We start from the raw sequence: 20997 nt of genomic DNA on the forward strand, positions 1-20997 counted from the left end.
AACTTTTCTTAAAATCACAGAAAAGTTAGGCGGGGAGCGGTGGCTCACGCTTGTGATCCCAGCACTTTGGGAGGCTGAGGCGGGCGGATCACGAGGTCAGGAGATCGAGACCATGGTGAAACCCCGTCTCTACTAAAAATACAAAAAACTAGCCGGGCGTGGTGGCGGGCGCCTGTAGTCCCAGCTACTCGGAGAGGCTGAGGCAGGAGAATGGCCTGAACCCAGGAGGCGGAGCTTGCAGTGAGCCGAGATTGTGCCACTGCACTCCAGCCTGGGCGACAGAGCGAGACTCCATCTCAAAAAAAAAAAAAAAAAAAAAATCACAGAAAAGTTATCCTTCCTCCTTAAATCCTTTCAGATAACAATTCTTCATGAGACTTTAGAGTTGCATCTATGCTTTCCCCATCCCCATGGAAGCAGAGGACTCAGCATCCTTCTGTATATACTGAAGATGTGGTATCAAGGCCATGAACTCAATCTATTAATGGACAATAGGTTCCTTCTGTCTGAAGAAATGTTTTTACAGCAAAATTTCTAAAATGAAAAAAAAGTTATTTTGGCAATCCCTCCAAAATTTTTTTGTACTGAAGATGACCCTTTATCAAGTTAAAGAGTTACCCAGGAGTGTATACTACCCAACATTTCACTCTGAAAGACTCAATGGAAAATGCGTTGCCCACAAATAGATGTCCCTTGGGACTGCTATTTAGATTGTTATATGGCTATGTTAGGCAAAACTTGCTTTTCAAGTTTTTCAGAACAAAATTATCTTCATTATGATAAACTATATACTTTGGGATGCTTGACTGGTCAGCTGTTTACCTGCTAGGACATAATCATAATTGTTTCCTGAGAAAAAATCCTTGTTCTGCCTCCAGGTATTCCCTTAGCACCTGGTGGAGGGTTGGCCACCAATTCAGATGAAAAATCTCCATATGCCACCTCTATTTCCGTAAATAGGTATTTGCATCTGCCATCTACAAACAAAATTTGCATGCCAAGTACCTGCCAAATCATATAACCTTCAACTGCCCAATGTCTATGAAATTTGAGCTATCATTTCACAAACCTACAGGTTATGATATTTTTCTTACACCGAAGAGTCACTAGGTTCTGAACCTGTCTGCACATTAGTGTCAATGATACTATTTGTACCAGTGCTTCTCAACTCTGTATGCACATTAGCATCCCCTTGGAAGTGTTTAAAATACTCCCTCCTTGGCATACCCCAAACCAACTAAAGGAAATGCTTGGACCTAGAAATTCAATCTTTTTACAACCTTCTCTGACCAGGCACAGTGGCTCATGCCTGTAATCCCTACACTTTGGGAGGTTGGGGTGGGAGGATCACTTGAGCCCAGGAGTTCAAGACCAGCCTTGCAACATTGTGAGACTCCATCTCTATATAAAACAAAAAATTGGCTGGGCATAGTGGCACACACCAGTAGTCCCAGCAACTTGGGAGGCTGAGGTGGGATTATCGCTTGAGTCTGGGAAATTGAGGCTGTAGTAAGCCGAGCTCTCCGGCCTGGGCAACAGAGTAAGACTGTCAAAAACAAAACATAACAAAAACAAACAAAAAACTCTCTTCAGGCAGCTCTTTTTCTAACAACTGTCAGAAAGAATGTTTTCATAGCAACATTTCTAAAATTAAAAAATCATTTTGGTAAAATACTCAAAATGTACTTTGTACTCAAGAATACCATTCAATAAACTAGTTACCAGGAATATATTACACAGTAATTCATTCACAAATAAAAGTGCACTGGCAGCCAGATAGTACCCTAAGAAGATTCAAACATTTTATAAAATGATATAAACTGTATATCTAAAATGACTATGTATAAAAATACTTTAGCTTAAATAATATTTGATTTCTGAAAAATCTCTAAAATGACCGAACCTGCAATTTCTTCAAATGGTTTTCACTATAAGAATAAAAATAAGAAATTTTATCTTCTATTGCACTGGGTTACTTTTGAACAGAGTATTCACACATACACACTTACTGGAATACATTCTAAAGACAAATCAAATGGCAAAAAAAATGTTGATCTTTACTATGTAAGTTTGTTGGTGGTGGCACTGACATGGTATTTCTGAAATTATTTTGTATATATTATATGATGCAAAATGAGTAAATATATTGATGTCGTGGGGAAGCAGCAAACTCATGTTTTTTAAAAAAATGTATATTTCTTGGGCTGAGAACAGTGGCTCATGCCAGGAATCCAAGCAATCTGGGGGACTGAGGTGGGAGGATTTCTTGAGTTCAGGAGTTTGAGACCACCCTTGGCAACATAGTAAATCTTTGTCTCCACCAAAAAAATCTAAAAATTGGCCCAGCATGGTGGCATACACCTATGGCCTCAGATACTCTGGAAGCTGAGGTAGGAAGCTCTTTTGAGCCTAGCAGGTGGAGGCTGTAGTGAGCCACAATTGTGCCACCGTACTCCAGCCTGGGTGATAGAGTGAGACCCTGTCTCAAAAAAAAAAAAGTATATTTCTCAACTAAGAAGTGTTGATACATATGTAGAATGTTAGTTTCTAAATTCCATCATCACTAAAAACAACCAGTGCTAATAGCAGGCCTGGGGCAGGAAGAGTACAAGTTGAGCCTCTAAAATTTCATGTCCCAGAAAGCAAAGACCAATAGATATATGATTTAAAAGAAAAAAAAAAACATATTGGTGCTGTGGGGGAAATTTTTAAAAAAGGAAAAGGAAGATAGTAAAGGAACACACATATGCAAACACATACATACACACAACTTTGACACAATCTGATCATGAAAAAAGAATAACAGACACAGACTATAACACACAAAATTTTTTTAAATCCACGAATCTTTAGCTAAAACACTGAGTGAAAGGTGGTTAGAGAAACTCTAATAGTAACACCCCACAGCTTATTAAAATCAAAACAAAAAATGGTATCTTTATGATGGAGAGAACTGGCAGATGCCGCTTTAACCAAGTGATAATACTTAATTAAAATCCCCAATATTAGAAAAAACTGTCACTCTGTAACTTTTGATAAGATGCAATGGGAAGCACAAAACATTATGTAGGTGGATGCTTGGCAAAGATGTTTACCTAAAACCAGTCATGAAAAAAATAAGACAAATCCAGAATAAAGAACATTTTATAAGATTAATTTGAATGCTTAAAAATATCATCATAATAAAAGTAAAAAAAAAAAAAGGTGGTGGGAGCATCTAAAAAAAAGGAGACTGAAGAGTTACAACAGCCCAATGCAATGTATGATCCTGGATTGTATCCTAGACGGGGGGAGAATACCAGCTTTTATTGACATGTTGGGATAATTACGGAACTCTGAATATTGACTGCATAGCACATATTTCTGAATCAATATTAAATTTCCTAGGTGTAATGAAGAAATTGAAGTGATGTAAGGAAATGTTCAATTCTTTTTCTTTTCTTTTCTCTTCTTTTCCTTCACCCAGGCTGAAGTACAGTGGTGCGATCTCAGCTCACTGCAACCTCCCCCTCCCGGGTTCAAGCGATTCTCCTGCCTCAGCCTCCCAAGTAGGTGGGATTACAGGTGTGCGCCACCACACCCAGATAATTTTTGTATTTTTAATAGAGACGGGGTTTCGCCATGTTGGCCAGGCTGGTCTCAAATTCCTGACCTCAGGTGATCTGCCTGCCTCGGCCTCCCAAAGTGTTGGGATTACAGGCATGATCTACTGCAGCCGGACAGAAATGTTAATTTCTTAAACAGTATATGCTGAGGCATTTCATAAAATATTTAAAAGCCTTTTTTATTATAAACGTTTATAATAAACATTATAGATGTTTTACGTTTTAGAATAATTTAAGACTTACAGAAAAGTTGCAAAGATAGTATACAGACTTCCTGTACACTCAGTTTCCCTCAGAATGAACAGTATACATTACCACGGTACATTTGTTAAAACCAAGAAACTTACATTGGCACATTACTATTAACTGAATTCCAGATTTTATTTGGATTTCACAAGTTTGTTCATCAATGCCTTCTTTCTGTTCCAAGGTCTAATCCAGAACAGCATATTGCATTTTGTTGTCATGTCTCCTTAGTCTCCTCTGATCTTTGACAGTTTCTCACTTGTCTTTTTTATGACCTTGACACTCTGGAAGAGTACTGGCCAATTATCCTGTATAATGTCACCAATCTGTGTTTGTCTGATGATTAGCCTGGGTTTTGGGGCAAGAATACCACAGGGGCAAAGTGTCCCTTCTCAAATCATAATAGAGAGCATAGGATATTCACATGACATCAGTGATAGTGGTCATCTTCATCACTTGGTTATCAAGAGAGTATTGGCAGCATATGTTTCCCCCTTAGGTTACTTAGATCTGTTTCTTTTCTCATCACCTCTTTCAGTGGAGCTATGTCATACCTGTACAGTACAACTAATTTCATCTGTCTCAGTCTCTATTCCATGTTGGCATCCTTTTGATGCTGCTGGTTGATGTGTTCATTAGGGAAGTGTGTGTGTTCATGTTAGTGTGCATACATTAATGTACATTCTTTGTAACATAAAGTTCTATACCTCTTGGCAAATACATATAAGTATGCATCTGATATGGTTAGGCTTTGTGTCCCCACCCAAATCTTATCTTCAGTTGTAATTCCCATAATCCCCATAATTTCCACATGTCAGGGGAGAGACCAGGTGGAGGTAACTGGATCACGGGGGTGGTTTTCCTGATGCTGTTCTTGTGATAGTGAGTGGGTCTCAGGAAATCTGATTTTTTTTTTTTGAGATGGAGTCTTGCTCTGTTGCCCAGTGGCACGATCTTGGCTCATGAAACCTCTGCCTCCCGGGTTCCAGTGATTCTCCTGCCTTAGCCTCCTGAATAGCTGGGGTTACAGGTGCCCACCACCACGCCTGGATAATTTTTTGTATTTTTAGTAGAGATAGGTTTCACCATGTTGGCTAGTCTACTCTTGAACTCCTGACCTCAGGTGATCCCCCTGCGTTGGCCTCCCAAAATGCTGGGATTATAGGCATGAGCCACCATGCCTGGCCTGATCTGGTGGTTTTATAAGCTTCTGGCATTTCCCCTGCTTGCACTTATTCTCTCTCCTGCCACCCTGTGAAGAAGTGCCTTCCACCATGACTGTAAGTTTCCTGAGGCTTCCCTAGCCATGCAGAACTGAGTCAATTAAACCTCTTTTCTTCATAAAATACCTAGTCTTAGGTATTTCTTCACAGCAGCGTGAGAATGGACTAATACTGCATATAACACACAGTACCATACAGAACAGTTCCTTCACTCTAAAAGTCACCTGTGTACCCCTTTCTGGCTGACAACCCACCTCAGCTCAATTCTTGGCAAACTCGCAACTGTAGTCTACCCCTATAATTTTCTAGAATGAATGGAGTAATAAAATACGTCATCTTTTGGGTTTGACTTCTTCCATTTGCATTTACATTCGTCTGTGCCACTGCATTAATTAATAGCTTGTTTCTGTTATTGAATAGTATTCCATTCTATGGATGTGCCATGGTTTTATTCACTCGCCAACTAAAGAACATCTTGGTTGCTTCCAATTTTTAGTGATTAAGAATAAAGCTGTTTAAACATTCACACACAGATTTTTGTGTAGACACAACCTTCATAAACCCTTTGGTAAATACCTAGGAGTACAATTTTTGGATTGTATAGTAAGTCTATGTTTAACTTTATACAAAAAACTGGCAAGTTGTCTTCCAAAGTGACTACAATTTTACATTGCAACCAGCAATGAGTAAGAGTTTCTGTTCTGCATTCTCACAAGCACTGTCAGTTTTTCTGTATTTTCACCATTTTAGTAGGTGTACAGTGGTATCTTACTGTGGTATAAACCTATTTTAAGTGCTCTGTTGTTCATTTTCAAATTTAAATGCTACCCAAATTTTTAATTAAAAAAACTTCATGTTAAAAACCAAGCTCCCCAGATATACTATTCATAAAACTTTATCTACAGATGTCAGATCATGTAAGGCTTTTTCTTTTAACTTAATAGAAGTTATTTGTTCTAATTAGAAAAGTATATATATATGTATATACATACTTTTGTATATACTTAATATGTGTATATATACACACATACATTATGTATACCAACAATATACATTATTGATAATGTGTGCACTATATATATATACCCACACACACATATATAAAACCAGTAGCTCTACCATCCAGAGATGAACACCAATTTATTCCAATTGTGTGTGCGCACGTGTGTTCAGATTAAAACACATGTAAAGACCTAAAGTCTAAAGCAAGCATGAGTCTACAATGTTTGAGGAAAAGAAAGTATGGTGTAAGGAAAGAATGACAGTAGGCAAGGAGGTTAAAACAGAAGATGAATTTAGAGACAGAAGTCAGTTCATGTAGATCAGGGATTCTCCAACTTTGGTGTGTCTTAAAATCTTTAGGAGGGCTTATTAAAACAGAGGGTAGCCCTGCACCCCTGGGGTTTCTGACTCAGCAGATCTAGAGTGGGGCCTGAGAATCTGCATATCTAATGTGCAGGGCCACACCTGAGAACACCTGTCGGGCCTGCTACACTATAATGAGGAGTCTGATTGTTATTCCAAATAAATTGGAAGACATTGGACTATTTTAAGGACAGAATGTTATGATTTATTTTGAATTTTAAATAGATCATAGTGACTGAGGTGTGAAGGTCAAATCAGAGAGAACAAGGTGGTAAATGGGAAAATAGTAAACAGACTCTTTATGTGAAATGATGGTGCTTTGAATTAGGGTAGTGGGGATATTAATATATGGATGGATTCAGAACAAATACAGAAAAAGCTCACAAAAGTTGCAAATGGATCTGGTGCTAGGGTGAGAAAAGGAGAAACAAGGGAGATGTCTAGGTCACAGGCTTATTTAATAATTGCCTCTGCGGAAGGCTTTATGAGGATACAAGTCATAAGTTCTATTACAAAAATATGTGGTTTGAGATATCATTATACAATTGGAAATACTGAGTATGGAAGTTGGATACACAAATCTGAATCTACAAGAAAAATAGTAACAATTTCTAAGTCATTAGATACAAATGATATTTATAATCTTTGAACCTATTGAGGTCATGAGTATAGATTAATGGTTCTCAGGCAGGGTTGATTTTGCACTACCCTCCAGGAGACATTTAGCAATGTCTGGAGACATTTTTTATTTGGCTAGAGGTTAGGGATGTTGTTAAATATCATAAAATATACAGAAAAGCACCTGACAACAAAGAATTACCCTGCTCAAAACATTAATAGTGCTCAGGTTGGGAAACCCTGTAATAGATAGAAAAGCTGTCTTTCTAGTATGAAGAGAGTAAGGGAGCATAAGCGGTTTCTCAGATATAAAATTGCATCGAATATATATATATATATATATATATATATATATATATATATATCACTTATGTATCCAATTTAGAAACTGCTTAACTATATTATTTGACCAGCTGATCAGTTAAAAATAGCTCAAGAATTACTTATAGCATTAGACTTAAAATGGCTGCTGTTAAACAGTGAGAGATAGTTAACAATAGTTACAATAAGAAAAGTAACATTATTTTTACCTTTAAAATTAATATAATAATAGTTTAAATGAAAAACCCTGATTAATAAAAAGACCATATGTTGTCTCCAAAGCTCTTGTATTAGATTATGCTACCTGCACACCTTTGTTCAATTAAAACAAATGCACAAATACATAAGCACATGACTAAAAAAGCAGTAACATAGCTCTCTTAGGTACTAACAAATACACATATCAAGAAAATGGAAGAGGAAGTCTAGATTATGAATGCAGACTCAAAATCTCTGGAGTGTAGATACAGACTTACAAATCCCTATAAATAGAAAAATTCCAAGAGTGTAAAGGAGGTAGAAGAAGAGGGTCTGAAACTAATAGAAATCCTGACTTCAGTTTTTTAAAAAATTTCTAGTATACAGAATGATCCTAGCATCTTTTTGCATCTATCACTGTACAAGCAGTCCATTAATACCAGAAATTTTCAAGTAAGATTTCTGAAGGTTTTATTTTCTGGAAAATATCTCTGAATACAGTCTTCAGGTCTAGGTAAGATAGGTTCACATTACAGAGGGCGGGTGTGGTGGCTCATGCTTGTAATCCCAGCATTTTGGGAGGCCGAGGCAAGTGGATCATTTGAGGTCAGGAGTTCAAGACAAGCCTGGCCAAGATGGTGAAACCCCATCTCTACTAAAAATACAAAATTTAGCCAGGCAAGGCGGCATGTGCCTGTGGTCCCAGCTACTTGGGAGCCTGAGGCACAAGAATTGCTTGAATCTAGGAGGTGGGTTGCAATGAGCCGAGGTTGTGCCACTGCACTCTAGCCTGGGTGACAGAGCAAGATTCTGTCTCAAAAAAAAAAAAAAAAAAAAAAAAAAAAACAACAAAAAACCCCCAAAATAAAAACATTTAAAAATTCACATTACAGAAGACATCTTCATATAGCCTACTCAATTAGAACACCTACTTCATTTATAAGTCTGAAGATGACCTTTCACACAGATGTACCTAATGTTAATGCTTTTACTGCCAGCACAAGCTGAGTATAGTAAGGGTATACTGGGATTAGAAGGTAAATATATATATATATATTCTAGGTATGAAGAGGTGACTATAGGAAAAGAATAATTTAATGTTAAAAGGTGTGAGAAAAAGGCCTTTTCATGGGGAAAATGGAAAAGATAAAAGAAAGAGATGCACTTCGGAGATATTCTGTGATTAATCACAATGAACATGAAGAGCAGATGATTTCAAATATAAAGATGATCCTTTGAACCCAGGAACAGAAATATGTTACATGAGAATTACCCTTCACCAAGAGGAAGTTGGCCAGCACCATTCACATTCAATGGCCAGTGGAGCACATGTGTGAGAATGACTGAGTTGGTGACAAGGAATTTGTATTTACCCCTTACACAACGAAATCCTATCACAATACTTTCTGTGTTATAGACAATTAGATTTAATAAATTAGAGGTGTATACTGGGCTTGTGGGAAATAACAAATTATTTTATGTAATTTATGAACATAAAGTTCACATATGGCATACTGATCTACCTTAATCATGAATTCAAAGAAGTTAAAACTGTTCTACCCTGGACACACAGGCTGACCACAACTCACCCTTCCCAGTTCTTTATCTTCCAGGGCCAGAACTCCAGTGCTTTCTGTGAAGAGTTTCACTTTGACCACAGGCCGAGGATGGGTGGTAGTGAAATCTCCTTGAGTCCCCCATCTGTAATGAAGTAAAAAAATGTTTCTCAAAATGCAGCATTAATTTTTTTCCCCAAGGAGATGTGTCTCCATAGAAGGCAAATTAAACAATACAGAATCTTCTGTGCTCAATGAGCTTTTTATCTTTGCTTTTGTTTCTAGCAGATGGCACAATCAAGAAGGAAAAGAACAATAAGCTTTACAGCTTGTAATAGTTACTCAGCTGTTCAAAAAATTAGCATGTTGGACTACAAAAAATAGCATGTTATGAGAATTTAGGTTAAGGTAAAGCAATATAGTTGTAGCTCTTGAAATCTATTACTTTATTAATTCAAATGCAAATTATAGCACCATTTTTACTGGCAGCTGGGAAAAGTGCTCAGGGTTTGTTTACATAAGAGATAGTTTCTCAGAAAATGATTTGTATATACTAAAGACTTTACCCCACCTCTTTTTGAGAGGTCTTTATTAAACATTATCTTTTTTTAAAGCAAGCATAATTACCTCAGATCTATTACTTTATATGACTTTTAAAGCTCCTCTCAAAAAGAAAGAAATATGCATCATAAGAATCTGAATGTTTTGTAATTAATTTCCCACTACATTCTCTTAGGAAGGTAATAAGTCTGTCAACATCTGGCTTTTAAAATCATCACAACAAAATAACATGTTTTCTTGGCTTATCTTTTAATTAATAGCATCTTGTCTTTATTGCAGACCAGTTCATTCTAGCTGATTTACAAACTTAACTGGCACACACCTGATATTAAAAAATCTTTTCAATAGTTCTCACAACTCTGAGAGATCAGATGCAATGAGACTCAATGAAGAAGATGCCATTGAGCAAAATACCAAAGAGAAAAAAAATGAGATTTAACGAAATACAGATTCATGTTAAAAATAAAACAACAAATAAATATCGATTTTCTTATGCTGTCTTGGAAAAACAAAACAATTCACCATTTTCATGGAGCTGTCTATATTTTATTTTATAAATCTCATTTGGAGAGCTTACAACATACAGAAAACTCAGTAAAGCAAGTATAATAAAAATTGAACAAATAATTGTGATTGCCTTCTCCTATCACAGCATTTATGATAAACGCGTACAGTAAAGCAGAGACCATTTCAATGACTGAAGAAACTAGCATCTAGATGCAGTCTGTTTTTTTGAAACATCATATGCCAGAGGGAAGAGAAGATTCAGTTACGGAAGAAAAGCAGCTTAATTTCTATTTTAGACTTCCAGAATGGGGTTAGCAAAGAGTCTTTTTGCAATTTCATATAATTAAGATGGTTTACATAAAGCAATGGTAAAATAGGAATAAAAACAAAAATAGATTCAGAACCAAAATAAGGCATAAAGAAAAATTCTCAATTTAGTGTGTAGAATCTTAAGCCTTGAATATAGTCAGGCAATCTGGTTAACAGCCTGGGAGCTAATTCTCATGATGTACCCTTTTAAATTCAGTGTCACATGGTTAAATTTAGAAGACTAATAACCTTGGGAGACATTCTCTTATAACTGAAATAAAAGATTCTTGATAGACTTATAGAAAGAGTATAATAGTTTTCCATAGAATTTGCTTTTTAAAATCCTCCCCATAAAGCTTCTATGTATTACATTGATTTTTTCCCTCTAATTTCAAAATCCTTTGAAAGTATTTATACTACATGTTCATTTGTAATTCCCAAACCTCCTGCAATACATGATTCTTCAAAGAGAAAAGTGAGCTTTGTCTTTTAACCTGGTCCTTCTGAAATGCATCCCAATTCCACTTTGCTGGATAGAATAAGACAAATAACAATGAATATGGAGGAAAAAAAAAAAAAAAAAACTACTCACTCTTGGTTCCATGAACTTCCAGAAAACTACCTTTTACCTTTGATCCTTCACAGACAAGTATATTCAAAAACTATTCTACAATATTTATCACTATAGCACATTTCTCATTTATGCATTAAAATATTTTTATACAATGATATATTTTAAAAGGGTCCATAAAATGAGATTCAGTTAAAGAATAATGATAAAGTGAAAACCAACATTCCTGCCATTTGGGTTAAGATGAGGAATGTACTAGAACATTAGGAAAGGCCTTGTATGCCCCTGGTCTCATCTTCCTCTCCTCTCCACCCTCACTACTCTAAAGTAGCTAGCATCCTGAATTTTATATTTATCACTCCCTTGAATTTCTTCTTAAAAGGAGTATTTTCAGTATTTTACGTCTAAGTGTGATAATTGCTCTAGGTTTTTGGTAGATAGTCTTTTATAAGTAAAAGAAATTCCCATATTTATTAGACACACACATAAATATATCAGAAGATATGTGTGTATATACATGTAATATATGCATATGATATATACATAATATATAAAAATATATATCACAATTATATATGAAGGATATATTGTGTGTACATACATATATACATAACATCTCCTTCATATCATATACATCACAGTATCATATATAACATACATCCTAACACACATCATGTAGATAACAATATCATATACATAACATACATTCATATCATATACATCACAATATCATATACATATGTATATAACATATGTGTATATATACATATACTCACATACATATATAAAGATCCAGAAGTGAGTGCTCTAGTTTATCAAACATTTCCCTACATTTATTGAAATAATCTGTAATTATAGTAGATTACTCCATTGTCTTCCTTTCTTGAGATAAATTTAATTAAAAAAAATACTAGAATGAGTAGGCTAATACTTTGTTTAGCCTTTTATATAATGTCCATTATTGAGACTAGCCTGTATATTTACTTTCTTGTATTCTCCATGTTTGGTTTTATTGAATAAGTTGAAAAGTGCTACATTTTTATTATCTGAAAGACTTTGTCAAAAAATGATCATTATCTGTTCCTATAACTCACCTATTAAGCTGTTCAAAACTGATATTTCTGTATGGGAAGATACTTGCTAATGAAGTGATTTCTTTATTGGTTGCAGTTATAGAACCACTCGGGTTTTCTCTTTCTCCTTGAGTGAATTTTGATAAGCACTAAGTTTTATGTTATTTATTTCATCTAAGTTTTTCAAAAGTGCTTATACAAAGTTGTAAATTTTTTTATCTTTGAATCTTTATAGCATCTGTTATGTCTTTCTTCATTCTTAATGTTTTCTTTTTTTCCATTTTTAAACTTGACAGAGGTTCATCACTTTTATCGTTCTTTTCAAGCTCCTGTCATTTGACTTTGACGATCCTCTCTACTTCATGTTTGTTTTTTATTTTATTACATTCTGCTCCTTGCTACATTATTCTAACTTATCTATTTAACCCTGCTGTTTAAAATTTTAAGTTGAATGTATGGTCATTAATTTTAAGCCTTTCTTCCATTCTGGACAAGCATTTGTGACTATAAATTTGCTTTAAACACTTTAACTACAGCATCCCATAAATTTACAAAGTGCTATTTTTACTATCATTCAGCTGTTTACAGGTGTGATTTAGAATTTCTCTCTACATATATCTTTTCCTTTTTCTTATTAAGTTCTATTTTTATTATATCAGATTAGATAGCATAGCCAGCATAATACTGATCATGTAAAATAATTGAAATGGGCTTTAATTTCCAGATTTTGTGTGTGTCTAAGTTTTCCATGAGTGCTCACAAAGAAAAAAATTTCTGCATGATGGGTACATTATTGTATTTATGGCCAGAAGTTCTACTTACAAGGTTTAGGACTTCTGAGTCAAGGGGAGGAAATGCTAATGAACAACTCCTGTGAAATGAAGAAGGCTTAAATAATGTGTTCTCAGGCAAAGGAGAAGCTGGGGCACAAAAATACCAGCAGATCCCGACTGTAGCAGGCCAGAAGACAAAGCTTTTACTGACATTCAACAAAAATGTACAATTTTAAGGGGGTGCATAGTTACTTATAAATATTTATCCTTGTATCCTGGAATGTTGGGATTTATCGTTTCTTTATAAGAAATGATAAATAAGAAACTTTCTTATAAAGAAAATATAAATCCCAACATTCCAGGATACAGGCATAAATTGGCACCAATTTGATAATTTCTTCTTTCAGAAATAAAAGTTGAAAAGACACAGTTAGAAAAATCATAAATTCTAGAATGAATAAATTAAAAACACAAGCCTCCCCGATCCCCACTCAGCAAAAAAAAAAAAAAAAAAAAAAAAGGCCGGGAAAGAGGAAAGAAGACAATAGGCCTATCTTCAATATTCACCAAGACATCTCCTTATTTCCTACTTAGTTGGCATATTTAAACGCTGTCAGTAATTAATACCAGTTATTGTCTTCCCATTTTCTCAATATTTTATGATGAAAGAATACATTATCTTGCTGTCAGTTTGTGTTGACTCAAAATGCATTGCCTTTCTCCATTTCTCTGAATGTATTATTTATGAGGATTCAAAATTCCAAGGTAAATGTTCGAATGAATAAAAATCTACAAAGCACCTTTACAAGAACAGCAGGACTTCCTGGCTCTGAAAACACAGGGTAATTCATATACCAACTGAAATAACTGACATTAATTATGTGTTTGCTATTAAATAAAGGGTACTGGAAATTTGTATCAGGAGCCAAAATACATGTTCATATCTTTTAACCTAGTAAGGTTATTTCTAAGAACTTATCCTATCAAAATAATTGTAAGTATTAAAAAGAGCATAAGCAGAAACATATTCATGACAGCATTATGTGTAACAGTAAACACTTAAGCAAGACAAATATAAAATATTAGGGGAATGACTATGTAAATCATGGGGCATGTGATGAAATATTTTGCTGCTATTTTATAACGATGGCTATAATGGCAACATAAAACCATGCATGATATAAAGTGAAAAAGAGGGAGGATACAAAACTGAATGTGTACATTTTTTTCATTTAAAAAAATGGAGTACCTTTTATGTGGCAGATGACATTCTAGTGTGAGCAACCAAAGTCCCTATTCCCTTGGGATTTCTATTCTAATAGGAGATTTTAGATAATAAATAATTATACTGTAACATATATTCCTTCTCACCCCTGCCCTGCCTTCTCAACAGGTTGGATAGTTCCATGGTCTCTTACAGTAGCTAGAGCACTAGATATAACTTGTGCCCACTTTCGACCTGTCTGAAAGTTGATAGTGATATGAAATGACAGTTTTAAATTTTCACATGTCCTAAACTCATTTGGGTAAGAAATCAAATATATTTATAAAATTATATAAACTTGGGTTTGGTTTTGAGCTTTATGTTCTGCAGATCTCTCCTGAGCTGTGTTACCTATTTTAATTATTGCAACTTTGCAAGATGTTATGATATCTCTTAGAACACAAAGAAAACAGACATTTTCATCTTATTTCTATTCAACAAAAAGGGAAGGGAAGTGGTGTCTCTGTTAAACTCTGTTCTAACATTTATTACTGGAATCTTAACCTTTTTGTTCTTTATGTAGAAAAAAACACACATTCCTTATTTCACAATATTTAATATATTGGGATCCTAAATAATCTATTTCCTTTATATTTTCTGACTGTTGCACATATGTAAAAAAGTTATGGTTAAACTCTATCCATTTTTCAAATAATTTCATTTCCAGTACAGTGAGTGCTTTTAAAAATTATTTGTCACCAAATAACCAATTAACTCTATTAAAATTATCAAATAAAAATGACATACAATTCCAAATGCATCACTAATTTTATAACAGAAAACATTAAATAAGGATCCAGCAACAGGGATATAAATGAAAGCCTATAAAGAATTACAGATAATTCTTATGATTTTTCATGTTGAATTTTTTTTTTTTTACTTTTTTATTTTTAGTTCTGGGGTACACGTGCAGGTTGTGCAGATTTATTACATAGGTAATGTATGCCATAGTGGTTTGCTGCACCTATCAACACATCACCTAGGTATTAAGCCCAGCATGCATTAGCTATTTTTCCTAATACTCTTCCTCCTCCCATCCCACCCCCGACAGGCCCCAGTGTGTGTTGTTCCCCTCCCTAAGTCCATGTGATCTCACTGCTCAGCTCCCACTTATAAGTGAGAACATGTGATGTTTGGTTTTCTGTTCTTGCATTAGTTTGCTGAGGATAATGGCTTCCAGCTTCATCCATGTCCCTGCAAAGGACGTGATCTTATTCCTTTTTATGGCTGTATGGTATTCCATGGTGTATATATACCACATTTTCTTTATCCAGTCTATCATTGATGAGCATTTGGGTTGATTCCGTATCTTTGCTATTGTGAACAGTGCTGCAATGAACATACGCATGCATGTATCTTTGCAATAGAATGATTTATATTCCTTTGGTATATACCCAGTAATGGGACTGCTATGTCAATTCTATGTCTTCGCTATTGTGAATAGTGCTACAATGAATATACGTGTGCGTGTATCTTTGTAATAAAATAATTTATATTCCTTTGGGTATATACCCAGTAACGGGATTTCTGGTTCCAGGTCTTTGAGGAATCGCCACACCATCTTCCACAATGGTTGAACTAATTTACATTCCCACCAACAGTGTAAAAGTGATCCTGTTTCTCTGCAACCTTGCTAGCATCTGTTGTTTCTTGACTTTTTAATAATCACCATTCTGACTGGCATGAGATGGTATCTCACTGTGGTTTTGACTTGCATTTCTCTAATCATCAGTAATGTTGAGCTTTTCTCATGTTTGCTGGCTGCATGAATGTCTTCTTTTGAACAGTATCTGTTTATGTCTTTTGCCCACTTTTTAATTTTTTTTCTTGTAAATTTTTTTCTTGTAAATTTGAGTTCCTTGTAGATTCTGGATATGAGACCTTTCTCGAATGGATAGTTTGCAAAGATTTTCTCCCACTCTGTAGGCTGCCTGTTCACTCTGATGATAGTTTCTTTTGCTGTGCAGAAGCCCTTTAGTTTAATTAGATGACATTTCTCAATTTTTGCTTCTGTTGCAATAGCTTTTGGGAATTTTATCATGAAATCTTTGCCTAAATGGTATTGCCTATATTTTCTTCTAGGGTTTATACAGTTTTGGGTTTTACATTTAAATCTTTAATCCATCTTGAGTTAATTGTTAATAAGGTGTGAAGAAGGGGTCCAGTTTCAATTTTCTGCATATGGCTAACCAGTTTCCCCAGTATCATTTATTAAATAGGTAATCCTTTCCCCACTGCTTGTTGTCAGGTTTATCATCATGAAATTTTTAAAACAATCTAACTATAGTTAAATTATCATCCTCAAAATTTAGCCATTTTAAGATTAAAATGATATAACAGATTCTTCTAAGAATAGAATAAAAGTTTTGGTTCAAAACTCAAACATCCAGTATTTATTTGGTAGCATTGATTCTGATATTCTCTTGGGAAGTAGAAAATCTTTCCAAAAGTTTCCTGCACTGGACTTTAACTAGGTCTAAAGTCTTTCTGCTGTCCTATGGAAGATTTGCTGAAGAAACTGACTTTGGATTCACTCAATTCATGAAAATGAGTAAGGACTGTGTTATTTTCATTGACTCATATTTGGTGAGAAGCTAGATGGGCACCTCCCCCAAACTCATCATGATGAATCAAGAGGAAATAAAGATTCTTGAAAATAGGATAGTGAGTTGATCAGAAAGGCCTGATGGTATTCTCAAGGGTGTCAGGCAATATCATTTTTAACCACATGCCTTCTTGAGAACTGGGAGCCAGGAAACTTGCCTGACTGAAAGCATACAACTGTGTCTCTGCTCTTGCAGCTATGTTTATGCCAATGAGCTGTAGTATCCTTTAGTTTCATTAAAGAAATCTGTATGTGTTGGTGTCTTTCTATTAGTCATTGTCCTGCACATAATGGCCACATATACTCCAAAGCCATGCTGAAGTCACTGGGAAAATGTGTATGTTTAATAGATATGTAAAATGTACCAAGTAGACACAATATCCCACCTTTTCTAGTAAATAGTATTATCTCCTTTTAATTGAATAATGTAATAACCTCTGAAAATTGGGAATTAAGTTTAACAAGAGAAAATACTAAAAGCCTGATTATTAATTACATAAATGGAAATTAAATAATAAAACACTAAAAGACTTATAAAACAATGTTAAGCACTGTACAAATGTTTTTAAAAATAGCTTTCTTGATTAATATAAGCAATTAAGACAGTCTTGTGGAAAACTCTAAGCAGAAGACAATACTTACAGAAGAGGAGCTTTTAATATTTTAAAAGTTCGACACAGGGCCCAAGTATATAAAAGGCTTATATAACACTAATGTACTTCAGCCAAAGACTCAGGGAAAAATGATGAAGATAACTAAGTTTTCATGGGAACATGGGTGGCTGGTGACATGTCGTTTACCGTGATCCAAACTATACGAGATAAAGAAACTTATCTTGGGAAATTCAAGTGCTTGATTCCAACAGGCTGTTGCAAATTCAGATAAAGATTTGGGAGTGATTAACACAGAAACTGTTGTATAAACTATGAAAATGAACCAGCTTATGAAGGGTGCCCACTAATAATGATAGTAGGGACTTCTACCTTACAAGTGTGGGCTTATACATGTATCTCTATGCTTATGTGTATATTTAAACACATATATATTTCAAAGGTTTGCAATCATTTATTGAGGTATAGTTTACATGCAGTAAAATGTAATCATCTCAAGTACAGAGCACTATGAATTTTGAAAAATGCATGCAATCATGTATACAGAACTTTTCCATCACCAAAACGTTTCCTTATTTAAGATGTTTGCACTATGCAAAATGACCAATGGTTCAACGTGAATTCCATCAAAATCCTAACATTTGCAGAAATACGAAAATCTACCCTAAAATTCATAAGGAATCTCTAGGCACTCAAAGTAGCCAAAACAATCTTTAAGAAAAACAAACAAACAAACAAAAAAACAAAGTGGAACGCATCACACATCCCGATTTCAAAACCTACTAAAAAATAATGGCAATCAAAATAGTGTGGTCCTGGCAAAAAGACAGATATACAAACCAATGGACTGGAACAGAGAGCCCAGAAACCAACTCTCACACATACGGTCAAATGTAATGCAAATTTATTATTCATTTAAAAATTAATGGGATATCCAAATTGTTCTATAACATGTTCTTTTATGTAACACTATATCTTGAACTTCTTCATGTGTCAGAACATGGATTTATGTAATTCAAGATGTAAGACATTCCCCTTGTATGGCTGTGCTATGATTTAGCCAATCACTCTTCCAATGTTGGACTTTAAGGTAGTTTCCAGTCTTAACCATTACAGGCATTGCTGCAACAGACATCTTCATATATATTCATATATAAATGATGAAAAGAATAAAAGATCAGCGATAGATTTCTAAGGCAGCCCAATACTTTAAACTTCTCTTAAACATAAAAAAGTTATCCTAACAGATTGATTCATAAAAAAATCTACCTATCTAGTAAATAAAATTTACAACAAATAGCTCCAATATAATCCTAAGTCAAAAATTTTAAATAATTCACTGCAATACAAAATTCAAATTTACTAGCTAGAATTTCAAAATTTTATTATAAACAAATATTATTTCCCTTAATTTTAATAGCTAATTTGTACAGCAGGTTTTAAACTCCTTTTATTTACTGAATGTATTTTAAAACAAATTTTCTATACATCTAATGAAATTAGTTTAAATTGGGTGATCAATAATGTTTATAGAAACTGCCTAACTTATCACCATCATTGTTGCTGACATACTATAAAAGTATTTGAAATTCCAAATTGTCCCTGTTTGCATATGACATGATTGTATATTTAGAAAACCCCATCGTCTCAGCCCAAAATCTCCTTAAGCTGATACACAACTTAAGCAAAGTCTCAGGATACAAAATCAATGTGCCAAAATCACAAGCATTCCTATACACCAATAACGGACAAACAGAGAGCCAAATCATGAGTGAACTCCCATTCACAATTGCTTCAAAGAGAATAAAATACCTAGGAATCCAACTTATAAGGAATGTGAAGGAACTCTTCAAGGAGAACTACAAACCACTGCTCAATGAAATAAAGGAGGACACAAACAAATGGAAGAACATTCCATGCTCATGGATAGGAAGAATCAATATCGTGAAAATGGCCATACTGCCCAAGGTAATTTATAAAATTCAATGCCATCCCCATCAAGCTACCAATGACTTTCTTCACAGAATTGGAAAACACTACTTTAAAGTTCATATGGAACCAAAAAAGAGCCTGCATTGCCAAGACAATCCTAAGCCAAAAGAACAAAGCTGGAGGCATCACGCTACCTGACTTCAAACTATACTACAAGGCTACAGTAACCAAAACAGCATGGTACTGGTACCAAAACAGAGACATAGACCAATGGAACAAAATAGAGCCCTCAGAAATAATACCACACATCTATAACCATCTGATCTTTGACAAACCTGACAAAAACAAGAAATGGGGAAAGGATTCCCTATTTAATAAATGGTGCTGGGAAAACTGGCTAGCCATATGTAGAAAGCTGAAACTGGATTGCTTCCTTACACCTTAGACAAAAATTAATTCAAGATAGATTAAAGGCTTAAATGTTAGACCTAAAACCATAAAAACCCTAGAAGAAAACCTAGGCAATGCCATTCAGGACATAGGCATGGACAAGGACTTCATGTCTAAAACACCAAAAGCAATGGCAACAAAAGCCAAAATTGACAAATGGGATCTAATTAAACTAAAGAGCTTCTGCACAGCAAAAGAAACTACCATCAGAGTGAACAGGCAACCTACAGAATGGGAAAACATTTTTACAATCTACCCATCTGACAAAGGGCTAATATCCAGAATCTACAAAGAACTTAAACAAATTTACAAGAAAAAATCAAAAAAACCCATCAAAAAGTGGGTGAAGGATGTGAACAGACACTTCTCAAAAGAAGACATTTATGCAGCCAAAAGACACATGAAAAAATGCTCATCATCACTGGCCATCAGAGAACTGCAAATCAAAACTACAATGAGATACCATCTCACACCAGTTAGAATGGTGATCATTAAAAAGACAGGAAATGACAGGTGCTGGAGAGGACGTGGAGAAATAGGAATGCTTTTACACTGTTGGTGGGACCATAAACTAGTTCAACCATTGTGGAAGACAGTGTGGCAATTCCTCAAGGATCTAGAACTAGAAGTACCATTTGACCCAGCCATCCCATTACTAGGTATATACCCAAAGGATTATAAATATTGCTGCTATAAAGACACATGCACATGTATGTTTATTGTTGTACTATTCACAATAGCAAAGACTTGGAACCAACCCAAATGTCCATCAATGATAGACTGGATTAAGAAAATGTGGCACATATACATCATGGAATACTATACAGCCATAAAAATGGATGAGTTCATGTCCTTTATGGGGACATGGATGAAGCTGGAAACCATCATTCCGAGCAAACTATTACAAGGACAGAAAACCAAACACCGCGTGTTCTCATTCATAGATGGGAATTGAACAATAAGAACACATGGACATTGGGTGGGGAACATCACACACTGGGGCCTCCCAGGGGGATGGGGGGAGGAGGGAGGAATAGCATTAGGAGATATACCTAACGTAAATGTAAATGATGAGTTAATGGGTGCAGCACAACAACACGGCACATGTATACATATGTAACAAACCTGCATGTTGTGCACATGTACCCTAGAACTTAAAGTAAAATAAATAAATAAAAGTATTGGAAATTCCAACTTGAGATATCGAAA

At 34.9% G+C, this 20997-nt stretch overlaps 1 protein-coding gene across 10 annotated transcripts in view; it reads right to left on the minus strand.

Annotated features, from left to right (window-relative positions):
* Positions 1-20997, minus strand: part of CADPS2 (calcium dependent secretion activator 2) — a 564312-nt gene that overhangs the window by 257904 nt on the left and 285411 nt on the right. For all 10 annotated transcript variants that reach the window (XM_030826808.1, XM_030826805.1, XM_030826801.1 and 7 more), the window contains exon 7: positions 9166-9277. In XM_030826808.1, the coding sequence (XP_030682668.1) occupies positions 9166-9277 (112 nt within the window). The remainder of the gene's footprint in view (positions 1-9165; positions 9278-20997) is intronic.

Source organism: Nomascus leucogenys, chromosome 13 (genome assembly GCF_006542625.1).
Source record: "Nomascus leucogenys isolate Asia chromosome 13, Asia_NLE_v1, whole genome shotgun sequence".
NCBI lineage: Eukaryota > Metazoa > Chordata > Mammalia > Primates > Hylobatidae > Nomascus > Nomascus leucogenys.